Consider the following 15,260-nt stretch of genomic DNA (forward strand, 5'->3'; position numbering starts at 1 on the left):
TCGTGTCCAACTGTTAGCGACCCCATGGACTGCAGCCTACCAGGCTCCTCCGTCCATGGGATTTTCCAGGCAAGAATACTGGAGTGGGTTGCCATTGCCTTCTCCTACTAGATAAAAATTTTTAAGTAGTAATAAAAAAAAAAATATTTAACTTAGTCACATCTGCAAAGCCTTTTTTCCAAATAAAGTTACATTTACATTTGCAGGAATTTAGACATAAATATCTTTGCTGGGGCGGGGGGGTTGGGTGGGTAGTTTTAAGCCTATCAGAGTCCCATGATCCATATAGATCTCTTTTCCCCACAACTCAGTCCTCTGTCCTGAGCCATCCACACCCCAGACTTGCTCACAAAGAGACTTGGGTTCATCTCAGGCCCTGGCAGCCTAGTCTGTGTAGCTGCAGCTGGACTGCTGAGGAGCTCCAGGACTCAGCTCTGTCCAGGCAGGGTTCCTGGATGCACCGGCAGGTGCTGTGGACCTGTGGCTGCAGCTTGGAAGCCCTGCCCTTCTGCCACTGTCTGCGCCTCCTTCTGCCTCCCGATGTTCCCTTTCCTGCATGGCTGAGAGTTCTCACAGGCCCCTGGGGCACACCAAGTGTTTCCTCCCAGTGTGTGCTGTATTAGGGGAGGTAGGATAGGCTCCTCTGCAGATGACCTTAAAGTCCCCCCTTTCCCGATCAGACCCCTCCCATTTTTATCTATGAACTATCCCTCCCAGGGGCAGGGAGGGGAAGGGGCTGTTTCCACCAGCTCCTGCCCAGTGAGGGCTATTTTGGAGAATCACTGGAGAAGGTGCAGGGCCAATTTCTGATCTTGGAGCTTGTGGATTGGAGTTGGACTACTGCCACGAAAAGTCAAAAGGCAAGGATGGACAGGATCAGACTCTGCTGGAGAGCAGAGAAGGGGAGGCTATTGAGATGAGGCTACTGCTCCGAAGGGCAGGCAGGGAGGGGTGCCTGGTTCTCCTGTGGCCCGAGTGGACGTTGGGGTGTGCACCTTGGGGGAGGGTCCATTTAAAAAGCAAACCTGGTGAACAGCAATCTGGACACGGTGAAGGGCCCTCACTGCCAGACAACCAGATCTAGCGTGAAATAGACTCTTAATGCCCTGCTGGGCTCACAAAAAACAAGGAACATTCATGGCCTTAAGGATGTGTTTTAGAATAATTAGAAAGGCCCCAACATCATGAGCAAATTGTCCAGAATAAAAATGTATGAAAGAAACCACGTAATAAATCCAAAGAAAACAGAAGGAAGGAGAAAGTAAAGTTAAGGGAAGAAGTTAATAAAATATAAAGATACAATAGGAATATCAAAGCTAAAAAGTTGATTCTTGGAAAAGACTAATAACGGACTTCCCTGGCTAAGACTGCACTTCTACTGCAGGAGGTGTGGGTTTGATCCCTGGCTGGGGGGGTAAGATTCCACATGCCTCACGGCATGGCCAAAAAACAGGAAAAAGACTAATAACATAGAAATTTAGAAAAATTTCTCAAGACAGAAAGATATAAGGCACAGATAAACAGAAATAAAAGAAGGATATAACTATAGATTCTATACAAATTATAAAAGAACAGGCAAATGCTACAGATAATGAAATGGGAAATTTCCCACTAAATTGTAACTTACCAAAATGGATTCAAGAAGAAGAAAATCTGAGTTGCCCTATAGCCATCACAGAAATCAAATCAATCATTAACAGATCTTCCCACAAATATCAGACAAGCAATATAAACTATGTATGTTCAAAGTGCCCAATTTGACAAGTTTTTAAAAATAAAGTTTTAAAGAAGTTTGGTTTACAGAAAAATTGTAAAGAGTTCTCATATATCCTGCACCTAGTTTTCCGTATTATTAAACTCTTATATTGATATGATACATTTGTTACAGTTAACAAACCACCAATTATACATTATTAACTGAAGTTCATGCTTTATTCAGACTTCCCTTGGTTTGTTCATAATGCCCTTTTTCCTATTTCAGGATCCCATAGTACATTTAGTTGTTATGACTCCTTAGGTTTCTTTCTGCTCTGACACTCTCTCAGATTTCCCTTGGTCTTGATGACCTTGACAGGTTGGAGGAGCACTGCTCAGGTAGTGTTGAATGTCCTTCCACTGGGATTTCTCATGTGTTATCCTCATGGTTAGATCGAGTTTAGGGGAGGAAGAGCAGAGAGGTCAAGTGCCATTTTTGCATCACATTCTATCAAGGGTACATACAATCAACATGATCACCTTTGATGCTGACCTTGGTCACCTGGCTGGGGGTGAGTGTCAGGCTTCTCTTCTGCAGCTGCCCTTCATGCCCCTTCCCACACCGTCCTAATGGGAAGGAGTCAACCCACACAGCCCGCGCCTAAGGAGGGCGGAGTTTTTCTCCACCTTCTTGAGGGCAGGATGTCTACACAAATTATTTGGAATTCTGCACAAGGGATTTTTCTCTTCTCCTCTATTTATTAATTCAATCATTTATTTATATCAGAATGGATTCATGGATATTTATTTAATATTTTGGGTTATAATCCAATACTACTTAATTTTGTTAATCAAATTGTTCCAACTTTGGCCATTGGGAGCTCTGAAGTCCTCCTGCCATACCCCGTTCATTGTGGTTTTTGAGCAGTTTGTTAAGTTATGATATATATATATATAAATACCCCATGGAACCACTGCGGAGGGCATGGCAACCCTCTCCAGTATTCTTGCCTAGAGAATCCCATGGACAGAGGAGCCTGGTGGGCTACAGTCCATGGGGTCACAAAGAATTAGACACGACTGAAGCGACTGAGCATGCATGGAACCACCACCACCAACAGTGAACATATTCGTCACCCCCCAAAGATTCCTCATGCTCTTTCCCTCCTGCCTTTCATCACACACTCCATACACCACCCCCAGGAAGCCCTCAATATGTTTTCTGTCACCAGAGATTAGCTGGCATTTTCTAGTTGTATATAAAAGTGGAATCAAACAGCACATATACCCTATTGCCTGGCCTCTTTCATTCAGCATAATTATTTTCAAATTCATCTCTTTCCTAGGTTTTGGGGGAGATGAAGGGGCAGTGGGACACATGGGTAGAACCCACTGGGGTGGCAGAGAAGGGTAACTGGCAGGGTCAGAGGAGGTGGCAGAGCAGGGGCTTGGCAGTCGTGGGGGGTGAAGAGGTTGGCAGGACTCTTGCATCTTCCCTTGATAGATGATAGAGGCAGGAACAGAAGAGGAGAAAATGGTTAGGTGGGAGAGATAGCCAGTTGGGTGCTTGTGCCAGGATGAAGGTGGGGTTCCTGGGGGACATCCTGGCTGTCCCAGAAGCAGGGACAGGATAGGACTGCCCTGAAACCCCAGGCTGGGCATTCACGACACAGATGGTAACAGAAACCAGGGAAGCAAAGAAGTGGCCGAGTCCATATGCCTGGGACCTAGAGAAGCCAGCACAGAACCCTGAAGAACCAAACTCTTGGGGGAGGGTGCTGCAGAAGACAGGGTGAAGAAAAACAAAAAGGGGTGGGGTCTCAGACCCACAGAGGGGCATGTGTCCGTCCAGAAGACTGGTCACTAGGGCCAGATACCAATGTGCCGGGAGCCACCACGGGAGATCCCACCCATGACAAGGTCATGTGGAAGAGATCTGATGAACAAGGCCGATCAGAACTCAAGGGACCCCCTGAATCTGCTCGAGCATCTACCCCAAAACCAAAATCTGTCTGTCTTACTATTTTGTGCCTTTCACCAACTCTTCTGACATTAACAGGGGGCAATCCCCGACCACCTTTCTCTGGAAAAAGTCAACTTAGGGGTTTAGTTAATAAGTCTCCTGGACATGAAAGGAATATTTCTATCTTAACCCCTCTGTTGGCATTCTAGCTTGCCTGACAGGTTTATCCATACTCTTGCAATTAACACACAAGATTGTTCACAACTCCCCAACCTTGAAAGGCATGGGAAGCCAAAACATTCTAAAAGTCCTAATGAGCATAGAGTCCTTTAAGGGATGAAAAATTATGAGAACAGATAGTACTGGTAAAGGGCTTCATTATTGGGCCAGTGCTTGCTGCCAAGTTCCCATATCCCTTATCCACTGTGCATCTGGGAGTGCATTGGTTAACATAGTTGGAATGTAAGAAAAACAAGCAGCAGCCTTGGAATTAACCACATCAGACCTTTGAGCTAATTGGTTCTTTCTTTGTTGTGATCCACTGCACCTTTGCTCTGTGAGAATGTAACTCTGTTTAGTACTTTCTGAGGCTGGGAGAAATAAAGAAAAAACACTTCAAAGGAAAATAAGTTTTCTGGCTGAGCAGCCTTTATCAAAAAAGGGTCATAAAATGTTCACAGGCCTCCAAGGCCAGAAGATAATGTACACAACATTGTTTATGGGAAAGGTATGCAGAAAAAATCCTGGTTTCGATAAAGACAAAACAGATGTAATGTTTGGGCTGACTCTGTATGACTTTGCATCTTTCATTTCCCTCTATGTACAAGTCAAGGTATAAAAGTTCCTTTTGAAAATAAAGTTATGGGCCTCACTCACCAAAGCTTGGTCTCCCCTTGTCGTTCTTTTTTTCCTTTTCTCTCTTTTTCTCTCTCTGTTCTTCTTTCAGGATAACTCCTTGGAACACAGTAGCTTTATTGGCTTTCTGTGTTAATCAAGGAAGATCAAGCCTCTGATCTCTCCGCTTTGCTATCCTTATTGCCTAAGCTGTCATCCTGAGGGTACCCCTGATTCCTGCTGGGGCAGGACCCTGGTACCAATGGGAGGTCATGAAGGCTGGATCCTGGAATGGGGCTCCTGGACTGGCAGGATCTGGGCTCTGCCTGAACAGAGGCTCTGTCTTGTCTGCATGAGAGGCCTGGGTCTTGGCTACCTGTCCCCAGATGTTCCACAGCAACAAGGAAGAGTATGGCCATCCCTGGGACTTGCTCAGACTTGGGCTTAGGGATCCATCCAAGTAAGTGACAGAGAGGAAGCTTTTGGCTGGAATGAGGTAAGGAAGAGGCAGTGTAGGGACCCAGGGCAGACAGCACTGGAAGACGGGCCATGAGATGTGGGTCTGCCCTTACGTCCTGCCCAATCTTGGCCAAGAGAACAAAGGGAGAATTTGCCAAGTATTTTGGTGGAGGACTGGGTTATTGGGTTTCCTTCTTATATTTGGCAAAGGTGGAACAAACTGCCAGGTGGGCAAAAAATGCTGCTACTGCTAAGTCACTTCAGTCGTGTCCGACTCTGTGCGACCCCAAAGACGGCAGCCCACCAGGCTCCCCTGTCCCTGGGATTCTCCAGGCAAGAACACTGGAGTGGGTTGCCATTTCCTTCTCCAATGCATGAAAGTGAAAAGTGAAAGGGAAGTCGCTCAGTCGTGTCTGACTCTTAGCGACCCCATGGACTGCAGCCTTCCAGGCTCCTCCGTCCGTGGGATTTTCCAGGCAAGAGTACTGGAGTGGGTTGCCATTGCCAGGGGTCTCTAAAACACTGGCCTCTCAAGCTTCCAGACTCTTCCCATTCATTTCCCCATTCATTTCCCCATCTCAATGCAGGAGACACTAACCATTATCCTTATTTTACAGATGGGGGAACTGAGACTCCAGAAGGTGAGAAGGGAGCTGATAGTTCTCTCTCCTGACCCTCCCTCCTTCCTTTCCCCTGCAGTGCTGTGCAGGCAACAGGATGCTTTGTAAGCAAGCACGGCGACTGTCGCACAGAAAGGCCGGCACGGGGCAGAAGGTGGGGGCTGTGGACCGAACGCTGGACCGGAGGGGCGGGACGCCGTAGAGGGGCCCCCGGCCCCACCCCCACACGCTGGCAGACTCTGCCCCGGGTCGCCACCCCACTCAGGGCTTTACCCAGTGAGCAGAGCTCTCTGTGCAAGCCCGGCCTTCAACTCCGCCTTGCCCCGCCCACAAGCAGTTCAAGCCCCGCCCACTCATCGAGTCCCGCCCCTTTCCCGGTCCCCGGGAGGGGCCAGCCCTGGGCTGCCTGCTGAGAAGCCTAGCCGGTGGAGGCTTCAGCCCTCAGCTTGGGTGAAAGAGCCCGACAGAGGGGCGGGACAGCTTGGAACCCCCCATTCCGCCCCATCTTGCCCTTGGGGACCTGGGCAAATCGGCGACTCAGCACCTCCGGCTGGGCGAAATCCGAGACACTGGGTTTCTAAGGCCCCACCTGTGTAGGGAAAATTTTATGGTTCGGGTCACAGAAGAAACAGTGCATGGGCGCGGGAGGGCAGAAAAAAATCCTAGAGGCGGGGGAGGGGATGGTGCGGAAATTCCGAGTCAAGGGAGTTCACCTACTACTTGTCGGGCTGGGCAGTTTCTGCGGCTCTCAGAGACCGGATGCCATGACGCTTTCCCTGATACTGTGAAAGGTTCAGTCTCTTTCGATTGGGTGCCTGTTATGGGTGACACTAAGGGCCACATATTAAAAAGCAGAGACATTACTTTGCCAACAAAAGTCCGTCTAGTCAAAGCTATGGTTTTCCCAGTAGTCACGTATGGATGTGACAGTTGGACTATAAAGGAAGCTAACCGCCGAAGAATTGATGCTTTTGAACTGTGGTGTTGGAGAAGACTCTTGAGAGTCCCTTGAACTGCAAGGAGATCCAACCAGTCCATCCTAAAGGAAATCAGTCCTGAATATTTATTGGAAGGACTGATGGTGAAGCTGAAGCTCCAATACTTTGGTCCCCTGATGCGAAGAGCTGACTCATTTGAAAAGACCCTGATGCTGGGAAAGATTGAAGGTGGGAGGAGAAGGGGACGACAGAGGATGAGACGGTTGGATGGCATCACCGACTCAATGGAGATGAGTTTGAGTAAACTCCGGGAGTTGGCGATGGACAGGGAAGCCTGGCGTGCCGCAGTCCATGGGGTTGCAGAGTCGGACGCGACTGAACTGAACTGAGGGCTACATGGCGAGCTGCATGCCTGAGTTCCTGCATTCGGCTCCGGGTCACCACCGAGACCAGTTACGTCTACACTCTAGAAGCCGGAGGCAGTTAGCAGACATCCTCAGGTGTTTCTTCAGCTCTGATGGGTGTTTTAAAAGTTGGGCGCCGGGGACTCAAGCTCAGTCCCACGAGGGCTGCCCCCGCCCCGCTCGGCGTCACCGTCACCCCTGGCAACCGGCTGGCCCCGCCCCTTCAAGGGGAGCCAGAGCCAAGGCAGTCTTTGTTTCTCGCGCCCTTCCGCGGCGCCGGCGGAGCAAACATGGCCCACGCTGTACGGGCTCTGTGGCCCCACGGGCGCGCTCTGGCCTGGAGGCTGGGCGATCGGCCGGCGCTGGGACTCCACGCGCAGAGCCGGGCCGGCTTCACCGGGGCAGCGGGAGGCTCGGGCCCCGCCGCTACGGCCCGCAAGGGGGGTCCACGGCTCCTGGGGGCGGCGGCGCTGGCCCTGGGTGGCGCCCTGGGACTATACCACACGGCGCGGTGGCACCTGCGCGCCCAGGACCTCCGCGCAGAGCGCTCGGCCACACAGGTAAGCCCGAGGTAAGGGCTTGGGTAGCAAGTCGCACAGGTAAGGACCGAGCCTCGGGTAGGGGCCCTGGGGTGAGCGCGGAACCTCGGGACTTCTGGGAACCGGCGGCGTCAGAAATCACCTCCTCTGTCGCCTCTTGACCTTGAGCGAGTGACCTGGTTTTAAGCCCTCCAGCCCTCAATGTCCTCATCTGTGAAATGGAGGCTTAATGATGCCGCTAACTGGAACTGCCTCTGTTTTAAAGTCGTTTTACAAACGTGTTTTAAGACTTTTTAATGGGAAGATTTGGAAATCACTGAAAAGGGAAAGTCTCTTGCACGGTTTATCACTTTCCAAACATTTTCCGCCTCCCTACCCCTGTCTCCAAATCCTGAGATTGTGTATTTATTAGTATTATTAGTGTTCTATTTTTACGAAACTGATGCTGGTAGATTCCAGGCCCTGAGACAAGGAACAAGGGTATGTCCCCCCAGGCAAGGAGCTGATCCAGCTGCCCTTTGCTATGCTTTGTGCACAGTGCCAGCCCCCGCCCCCACCACACATCCACAGGCGCCTCTTTCCTGAACCCCTGGGAACAGGATTGGGTAGACGGGGAGTGGAGTTCTCTGTGTCTCCCTGCCCACCCACCTCCATGGCCCAGCCTCAGTCTCCCATCTCTGAACAATGCGGCAGGGGGACCACAGCTGTGACTTTCAAACGTGAGTATGCGGCAAGCTCACCTGGGGCTCTCCTGCTCTATGAAGGCCAGGGGCCCAGATACCACCCTCTCCTGTTGGGCCTTTGTACATGAGTTTGTGCAAACTCTGGGAGATAGTGAAGGACTGGGAAGCCCAGCATGCTGCAATCCATGGGGTCGCGAAGAGTCTGACACGACTGAGCGACTGAACGACCACCACCACCACTCGGAAACGCTGGGCTCTAACCCCCTCATCCAGATATGCCTTGGGTCGAGGGAGTAGGGATGGGCACTTCCGAGTTGAAACAGTTGCATCTGGGGGCACACACCTGCCGTGTCTGACATTCCCCTGGGACCGGAAGGAGCAGAGCGATGTCTGTCTAGCATTGGACAAAGATGAGAAGATCCCTCCTACACAGAACAGACTTTCTGCCGGGAGACCCCCCTGGATGGGCTTGAGCCTGAACTGTCTGCTGCAAGACCCTTCCCCACCTCCCTGCCACCCATCCCCCATTCCTCCCGAAGTTCTCAGAGACCCTGGAAAACTCCCCTGGGAAAGGTTTGCTTGGGGGCGGGGCCTGGGCACCCAGCTTCAGAAGTTCCTTCTCTGCTCCTTGTCCAGCTCTCCCTGTCCAGCCGCCTGCAGCTGACGCTGTACCAGTACAAAACGTGTCCGTTCTGCAGCAAGGTCCGCGCCTTCCTCGACTTCCACGCCCTGCCCTACCAGGTGGTGGAGGTGAACCCTGTGCGCCGGGCCGAGATCAAGTTCTCCTCCTACAGGAAGGTGCCCATCGTTATGGCCCAGGAAGGAGAGAGTTTGGTGAGCCTTGGGGAGCTGCCCCCTTCCCCAGTGTCCTGGGTTGTCCTGGAACACCCCTGAGTCGGGCCCTGCTCTGCAGCCCCGGGAGGAATGTGGGCTCTTTGAATTTCCGCTGAGGATTATAAACCAGTGAGTCTAAGGGAGGCAGAGTGCCACAGAGCTTCAGTGGGTTCTGAAGTCTGGGTGGACTGGATTCAAGGAGGGGCTCTGCCACTCCCTGGCTGTGTGACTTAGGACCAGTCACTTAGCCTCTCTGACTTGGCTTCATTGATCAACAGAGAACCGTACCCTCCGGGGTGTAGGACTTGGCTCCTAGTCTGTAGCTTCTGAGTCTACCCAGCCCCTCAGAGCCCAGGGGGTCACGTGGGTGAGGGCAGGGCTCAGACCCTGGGTCCTTCCCACCTCCTCCTGTCCATTAGCCACACTTGGGTCTCCCTTACACAGGACAGGCTTCCCTGATAGTGGGGATTGCGACCTGGGGGGAGGTAGAACTCAGTGAGCATCAGTTTTCAGGGCAAACCCCCAGGGACAGGGACACAACACCCAGGATCCCCCTGACCAGTTCCTGCAGAATGTCTCGGTATCAGGATTGTAGAAGAGCCCCTGGTGATCTGGCCAGTGGCCAGTCAGCCAGTCCCCACCGCCCCTCCCAGCCCTGATCTAAACCATTCTCTTCTCCAGCAACAACTGAACGACTCCTCTGTCATCATCAGCGCTCTCAAGACCTATCTGGTGTCAGGGTAAGGAGCCCCTGCAGCCAAGGCTGGCACCGTGTCTCATGGCCTCTCCTGTCTCAGGGAGGCCTCCCCTGGGCTCCTCCATGGGAGTGGGGGTGGGGCTGCAGCTTAGATTTCCAGAATGGGTTGTGGGTGTCACTCTGAGATCCCCCCTTCCTCTCCTACGCACATCTCCCTCTGTCCGGGAGGTGCTTCCGGAGTCTGCCCCAAATCCCTCTTGCTGCAGGATCTCCTGTGTCACCCACAAGAGAGTGGGAAGCTTCTGCGGGTGGACTCAGGTCAGGGAGGTATTATTCATCCAGAGGAGGTGAGGGCTTAGGCTCCATGAGGAAGAGGGAGTCGGGGTAAAACTCTGGATGTCTCCCAAAGGCAACCCCTGGCAGACATCATCACCTACTATCCACCCATGAAGGCGGTGAATGACCAGGGCAAGGAGGTGACCGAATTCTGCAACAAGTACTGGCTCATGCTGGATGAGAAGGAAGCCCAGCGGATGTATGGGGGGAAGGAGGCCAGGACGTGAGTGGGGCCGGGGCTGGCCCTGGGGATGTGGGGAGGGGGTGGTCTCCCCTCCGAGGGGACCAGGCTGAGCAAGATGCTGTAAGCCATGAGGGCTGGGGCTGGGCCACAGGTAGGACTGAGTCCCCTTGTGCCTCCCCCCACCCTGGGCGCTCGTACAGGAAACCCACCAAGCCCGCCCTCTGCCCCCCTTGCCTGCAGGGAGGAGAGGAGATGCTGGCTCAGGAAGCCCACCTGGCCTGCCCTCTGTCCCCCTCGCCCGCAGGGAGGAGATGAAGTGGCGGCAGTGGGCGGACGACTGGTTGGTACACCTCATCTCCCCCAACGTGTACCGCACGCCGGCCGAGGCCTTGGCCTCCTTTGACTACATTGTCAAGGAGGGCAATTTCGGGACTGTGGAGGGCGCCATGGCCAAGTACATGGGTGCAGCTGCCATGTACTTCATCAGCAAGCGGCTCAAACGCAGGTGATGGTGCATGCGTGAGTGTGTGGGTGGGTACGTGTGTGTGCACCTGGGGGCTTCCCATCTCCCAGCATTAGCCCATCTGAGACTCAAACCCCAAAACTCCTGATTGCCTCCCCCACCCCAGGAGAAGCAGGGCTGGCCTTGGAGTCCAGTTCTGGGTCCCTGTCTTGTACCTTCCTTTGTCCCCCTCGCCTGCCCCAAGAGCTGCGCTGGTCCCCAGGCCTTCCCGTGGTCCCCACCCATGCCAGGGTTCGGAATCCCCCTGATGGACTTCTTCTCCATCCCTGCCCAGGCACCACCTCCGGGATGACGTGCGGGAGGATCTCTACGAGGCTGCCAACAAGTGGGTGGCAGCTGTGGGCAAAGACCGGCCCTTCATGGGGGGCCAGAAGCCGAACCTGGCAGATCTGGTGAGTGTGGTGGTGGCAGGGGGTGCACATATTGGAGGGTCTCTCCTTGGGGGCCCAGGCTGGGAAAACCCAGGTGTGGGCAATACCTGCATTCACAGCTCCTCCATCCCAGGGGCACCTGGCTCTACTGATTGTCAAGGGCCTAAGGAAAACGAGTGCCCCAGGCTTCTACCTAGCAAAAAGTACTGCGACAGGGTCTTGTTAGCCTGACTTCAGTGCCAATCCTTGAAGCAGTTCTGCCAGGGTAGAATATGCGGCTTGCAAGGTTCAGGTCTTGGAGTAGGTGATGGGGTCCCCTCTTCTAAAATCTCAGGAACTGAGGGTGGGGGAAGGGCATTTTCTCAAAGGAAACTCTGAATCGGGGCGGGGGGGCGTGGTTTGTTGCCCAGAAAAGGGGATGTAGGTGCAGGACAGGCAAAACCTGCAACCAGCCCACACACTTCATTCAAAGCCCCACGTGCAAAGCTGGCCCATTAGTGGGTGTTTCGCTAATCCTGCTGACTACGCCAATTGTATCGCTGATCCTGTTCGTGACGCCAGTTGTCTTGCTGTTCACACTGCACTGTTTGCTGAACCCAGGGGAGACAAGGCACGAGCTGAGAGGCTGGAAGAAAGCTCAGGGAGCCGTAGGGACTACAGACAAGTTTATTCTCTCCTGGCTGGCACAGCAGCCATAGCCGCAGACATAACGTAAGCTCACATAACACAGCACAACCTCTGGGGCGTTCCAGGTGGAGCTTACATATGCTTATAGAACAAAAGTAGCCCGTGGCCCAGCGAGTACCTCGTGAGGCTCACGCGCAGTGCTGTAAGTGTTCTCGGCCATTACATCTTGATTATTCACAAAACATGGGGCGAAGGCGAGAGGGCGTGGGGCGAGAGAGCCTGACCACCCGTCTTGGCTAATTTGCTGTTTCCCTAGAGTAAGTCATGGGGCTCTCAGAGAGGGGAGGTGATGGGCTGGTGTTGACACCCCTCTGTACCCACCCCCAGGCAGTCTACGGCGTGCTGCGTGTGATGGAGGGTCTAGAGGCCTTCGACGACCTCATGCGTCACACTCACATCCAGCCCTGGTACCTGCGGGTGGAGAAGGCCATCGCCGAGGCCCCCCAGTGAGCTGAGCCTCGTGATCCCTGCCAGGGGGCGGGGGCGGAAACAGCAGAAGATGCCGGCTGTGAAGGACCAGGGCCGCTGGGGCAGCACTTGGCGACGCTGAGACGCTGTGCAGTGGGGGACAGGATCATTCGGCCTCTTGTGCACCCCACCCTGGCAGACCCCTCGCCTCTAACACTGGACGTCTGCTGCGGCCCTGGGGGACAAAGCCCAGACTTGGTTTCCATCCACAGGGCATGGAAGGCTACCTCCCTCCACACCAGCCCCAGGGGATGACCCTCCCCGACTCCCGCCTGGGCCTCCCTACTCTCAGCCTTCTCTGGGGCTCTCGAGGCTGCCCTGTCTGTGCTGTGTGGTGGGAGTCAGGTCGGGCTTCTGCCCTGAGCAAGGGAAGCAGGGACCCTTTGGTTTTGGGAGACCCTGTCCTCGGCTCCCTCTGGGTCCTGCTGTTCCCAGGTACCCCACCCCCACACTGGGACTGTATATCATATTTGCAATAAAGAAAAGGTTTGCGGCTCCCCGCGTGGTGGCACTGTAGTGGAAGTCAGTGCAGGTTAGGGAAGGCCACCCTGGCCGTTAATACTGTTTGTTCAGGGCTTAGCGAGGGTCAGGCCTGGGTGAGAGGCTCAGTGGGCTTTGTGTCCTGGAATCCCTGGGTTCGTGGCCACGGAATGCTCAGCAGGGAGGTGCAGAGATGGCCTGGGGCATGGGTCCAGTTTTGCTCCCCACTGACTGTGGGACTCTGGGCAGGGCAGCAGCACCCCTCTCTGAGCCTGAGCCTCTCCCTCTGTCAAGGGGGCTCAAGGATGGCCCCACCTCCAGGGACAGTTGTAACGGCTCAACCGCAAGATACAGGTCTGTGTGTAGAAGGATGCCCGGCTTAGCGGGGGCTGGAGTTGTTCCAGTCCTGATCTACAGACCAGGAGACCAGGGATCAGAGGACACGGGGCCTTCCGAGGCCCTCCGGCCATGGATGGCCACCCAGGGCTTCAGTCCCAGGCTTGGGACTTCACGAGATGGACGGTAGGACAGGAGTCTATAGAGAGAAGCAGCTCTGGGAACAAGGAGGGGCTGTGGGGTCCCTGCTTTCCTGGTTTCAGCAGATGATGGGCACTCTGGTCCGCCGAGGTTGCCCTCCAGAGGCTGGACAGCCAGCCAGTGAGCTGATCACTATGTGCTGTGCCCTCCCTGTTGGGGAGTGACGGGCCAACTCCCTCAGATCCACCCAGGAGAGTTTAACCTTTTTCTTTAATTTTTTTTAAAACAGAAATAATTCATGGTCTTTGTATTAGCACATGTTCAAATAAGGTTGGTGATGGACAGGGAGGCCTAGCATGCTGCAGTCCATGGGGTCGCAAAGAGTCAGACAAGACTGAGTGACTGAACTGAACAGATAAGGCAGCACCGACCATAAGCCCTCCGGAGGCAGACAGTGCCATATGGGGAGGCAGCAGCCTCAGCTTCTGCAGGGCTGTCCGCCACCTGCTTGGTTTGGTTCCCGTTGTGAGCATCTGCCCTCGTCACCCTGTCACATTGGCTGGGTCTTCGTGTCTGCAGAGTGCTCCTGTGGGAGGAAGGAGGGAAGCTGAGGCCTGACATCATACCACACGTCTGAGGGATGAGGAGCCGTGGAAGCCGCCTCTGAGGGGCCAACAGGTGTTCGGGTCTCCAGTCACTGCTGCCGGGATGCTGTTCCCCCTTCACTGATAAGCTTTTAAGTCCCCAAGGGGCCTGTGATGGCCGTAGAGCCTCCCGCAGCAGGGCAGGAACTAGGCCAGGAGCTGCATGATGTGCTGGGGGAGGCCTTCCTATATCCCTTCCCCTCCCTGCTTTCCTTCTCTTCACAGACGGCCTTTTCCACATCACCCGCCCGGAGTTACTTGGTACTTTTCCAGCTGTTCAAGGAGGCTGGCTGGCCTTTCTCTGTCTCAATCCCAGAATCCTCAAAGGGAGTATTGGATGTGACCCGCTTGGGATAAGGCGGCCACCTTCAGTCCATGATACTGTGGCCCGGGGAGGGTCTCACGTCTCACAACCCCACCCTGTGCTCCGTACCTTTTCTGCTCCTCCTGCTGAATCCGGTGATTGGGTGTCCCAGCCTTGGCTTCCTCGGGAGGCCTGGCCTAGTTAAGGAGACCCCGTGGTGCAGGCCAGACCCCAGCTGCTCATTGCCACACCTCTCCTCGTGTTCGCAGAGATGTTTTCTTTTGACTTTGTGTTTCTCAGAGGAAGATACGGTTAACGACAGAGCAGCCATCCTGGGGATAGGGGCCTGACCCCAGTGAGGAGTGAGCTTGCTGCAGGCAGAGAGGAGCCTGTCCATACCTCCTAACCTCACCCACCTCCACTAAATGGTCACCTTGATGAAAAGTCCAAGTCCTTGGACTTTTAGAACCGCTAGTTAGAAGTTCCCTGTGACAGGGACTTCCCTGTGACAGGGACTTCCCTGTGACAGGGACTTCCCTGTGACAGGGACTTCCCTGTGACAGGGGCTGGATAATGGCCAGTCAGCGCAAGGCCACCAATGCAAGGGGCCCCGAGTCCTGCTTCTGTCAGAGTATTCTCCCGAGGTGACAACCTTGCCTCAGTCACCTTTTCCCATAATTGCCAGAGGGCGGTAAGAGGATGCAAAGCCCAGAGGAGCAGGTCACAAGGCCTGGTGCTGCCACCTTGTGGCCAATCCTGGAATCGCATCTTTGGGCCATCTTCCTTCTCCAAGGGCTCTTACTTGCCCATCTGGAAAATGGGCTTCCTGGGTAGCTCAAATGGTAAAGAATCTGCCTGCAATGCAGGAGACCTGGGTTTGACCCCTGGGTCGGGAAGATTCCCTGAAGAAGGGCGTGGCAACTCACTCCAGTATTCTTGCTGGGAGAATTCCATGGACAGAGGAGCCTGATGGGCTGCAGTCCACGGGGTCACAAAGGGTCAGACAGGATTGAGCGACTAACACAACACAACAAAAATGGGGTTAACATGCAAGGGTCTGAAGATGAGTGGGTAGGGAGAGTCACGCGTCTCAGGGGAAAGAACTGCAAGCCCGGAACCC

The 15,260-nt window shown here is 54.0% G+C and overlaps 1 protein-coding gene and 1 long non-coding RNA gene across 6 annotated transcripts; both read left to right on the forward strand.

The window, feature by feature from the left end:
* Positions 1–4,833: 4,833 nt before the first annotated feature.
* On the forward strand, positions 4,834–5,734 carry LOC147362479 (uncharacterized). Its single transcript, XR_015136288.1, has 2 exons — positions 4,834–4,952; positions 5,651–5,734. It is a non-coding gene; the product is annotated as an uncharacterized LOC147362479 (long non-coding RNA).
* Positions 5,735–6,153: 419 nt separating this feature from the next.
* Positions 6,154–12,732, forward strand: PTGES2 (prostaglandin E synthase 2). 5 transcript variants are annotated; one of them, XR_015136279.1, is made up of 8 exons: positions 6,154–7,473; positions 7,991–8,171; positions 8,772–8,969; positions 9,651–9,709; positions 10,076–10,225; positions 10,427–10,691; positions 10,984–11,101; positions 12,095–12,732. XR_015136279.1 is itself a non-coding variant. In XM_086324935.1 (8 exons), exons 3-8 carry the CDS (start codon positions 8,946–8,948, stop codon positions 12,215–12,217), a joined length of 675 nt encoding a protein of 224 aa, XP_086181061.1. In that variant the 5' UTR covers positions 7,195–7,473; positions 7,991–8,171; positions 8,772–8,945; the 3' UTR covers positions 12,218–12,732. The 5 variants fall into 5 exon arrangements, 3 of the variants coding, with proteins under 3 accessions (XP_086181060.1, XP_086181061.1, XP_086181062.1); XM_086324935.1 differs by having other exon boundaries at positions 7,195–7,473; positions 10,491–10,691; XM_086324936.1 differs by having other exon boundaries at positions 7,195–7,473; positions 8,023–8,171; positions 10,491–10,691.
* Positions 12,733–15,260: the final 2,528 nt, after the last annotated feature.

This window comes from Bos grunniens, chromosome 11 (assembly GCF_055505025.1).
Source record: "Bos grunniens cultivar Pamir isolate PY7600 chromosome 11, Bosgru_T2T1.0, whole genome shotgun sequence".
Lineage (NCBI taxonomy): Eukaryota > Metazoa > Chordata > Mammalia > Artiodactyla > Bovidae > Bos > Bos grunniens.

Bases quoted from the DNA above. Each gene is read 5' to 3' on its own strand.
- PTGES2 (XM_086324934.1), top strand. From the start codon at position 7,027: ATGGGTGTTTTAAAAGTTGGGCGCCGGGGACTCAAGCTCAGTCCCACG. The intron at 7,474-8,771 runs GTAAGCCCGAGG...CTCCTTGTCCAG, and splicing joins CAGAGCGCTCGGCCACACAG to CTCTCCCTGTCCAGCCGCCT. The intron at 11,102-12,094 runs GTGAGTGTGGTG...ACCCACCCCCAG, and splicing joins AGCCGAACCTGGCAGATCTG to GCAGTCTACGGCGTGCTGCG.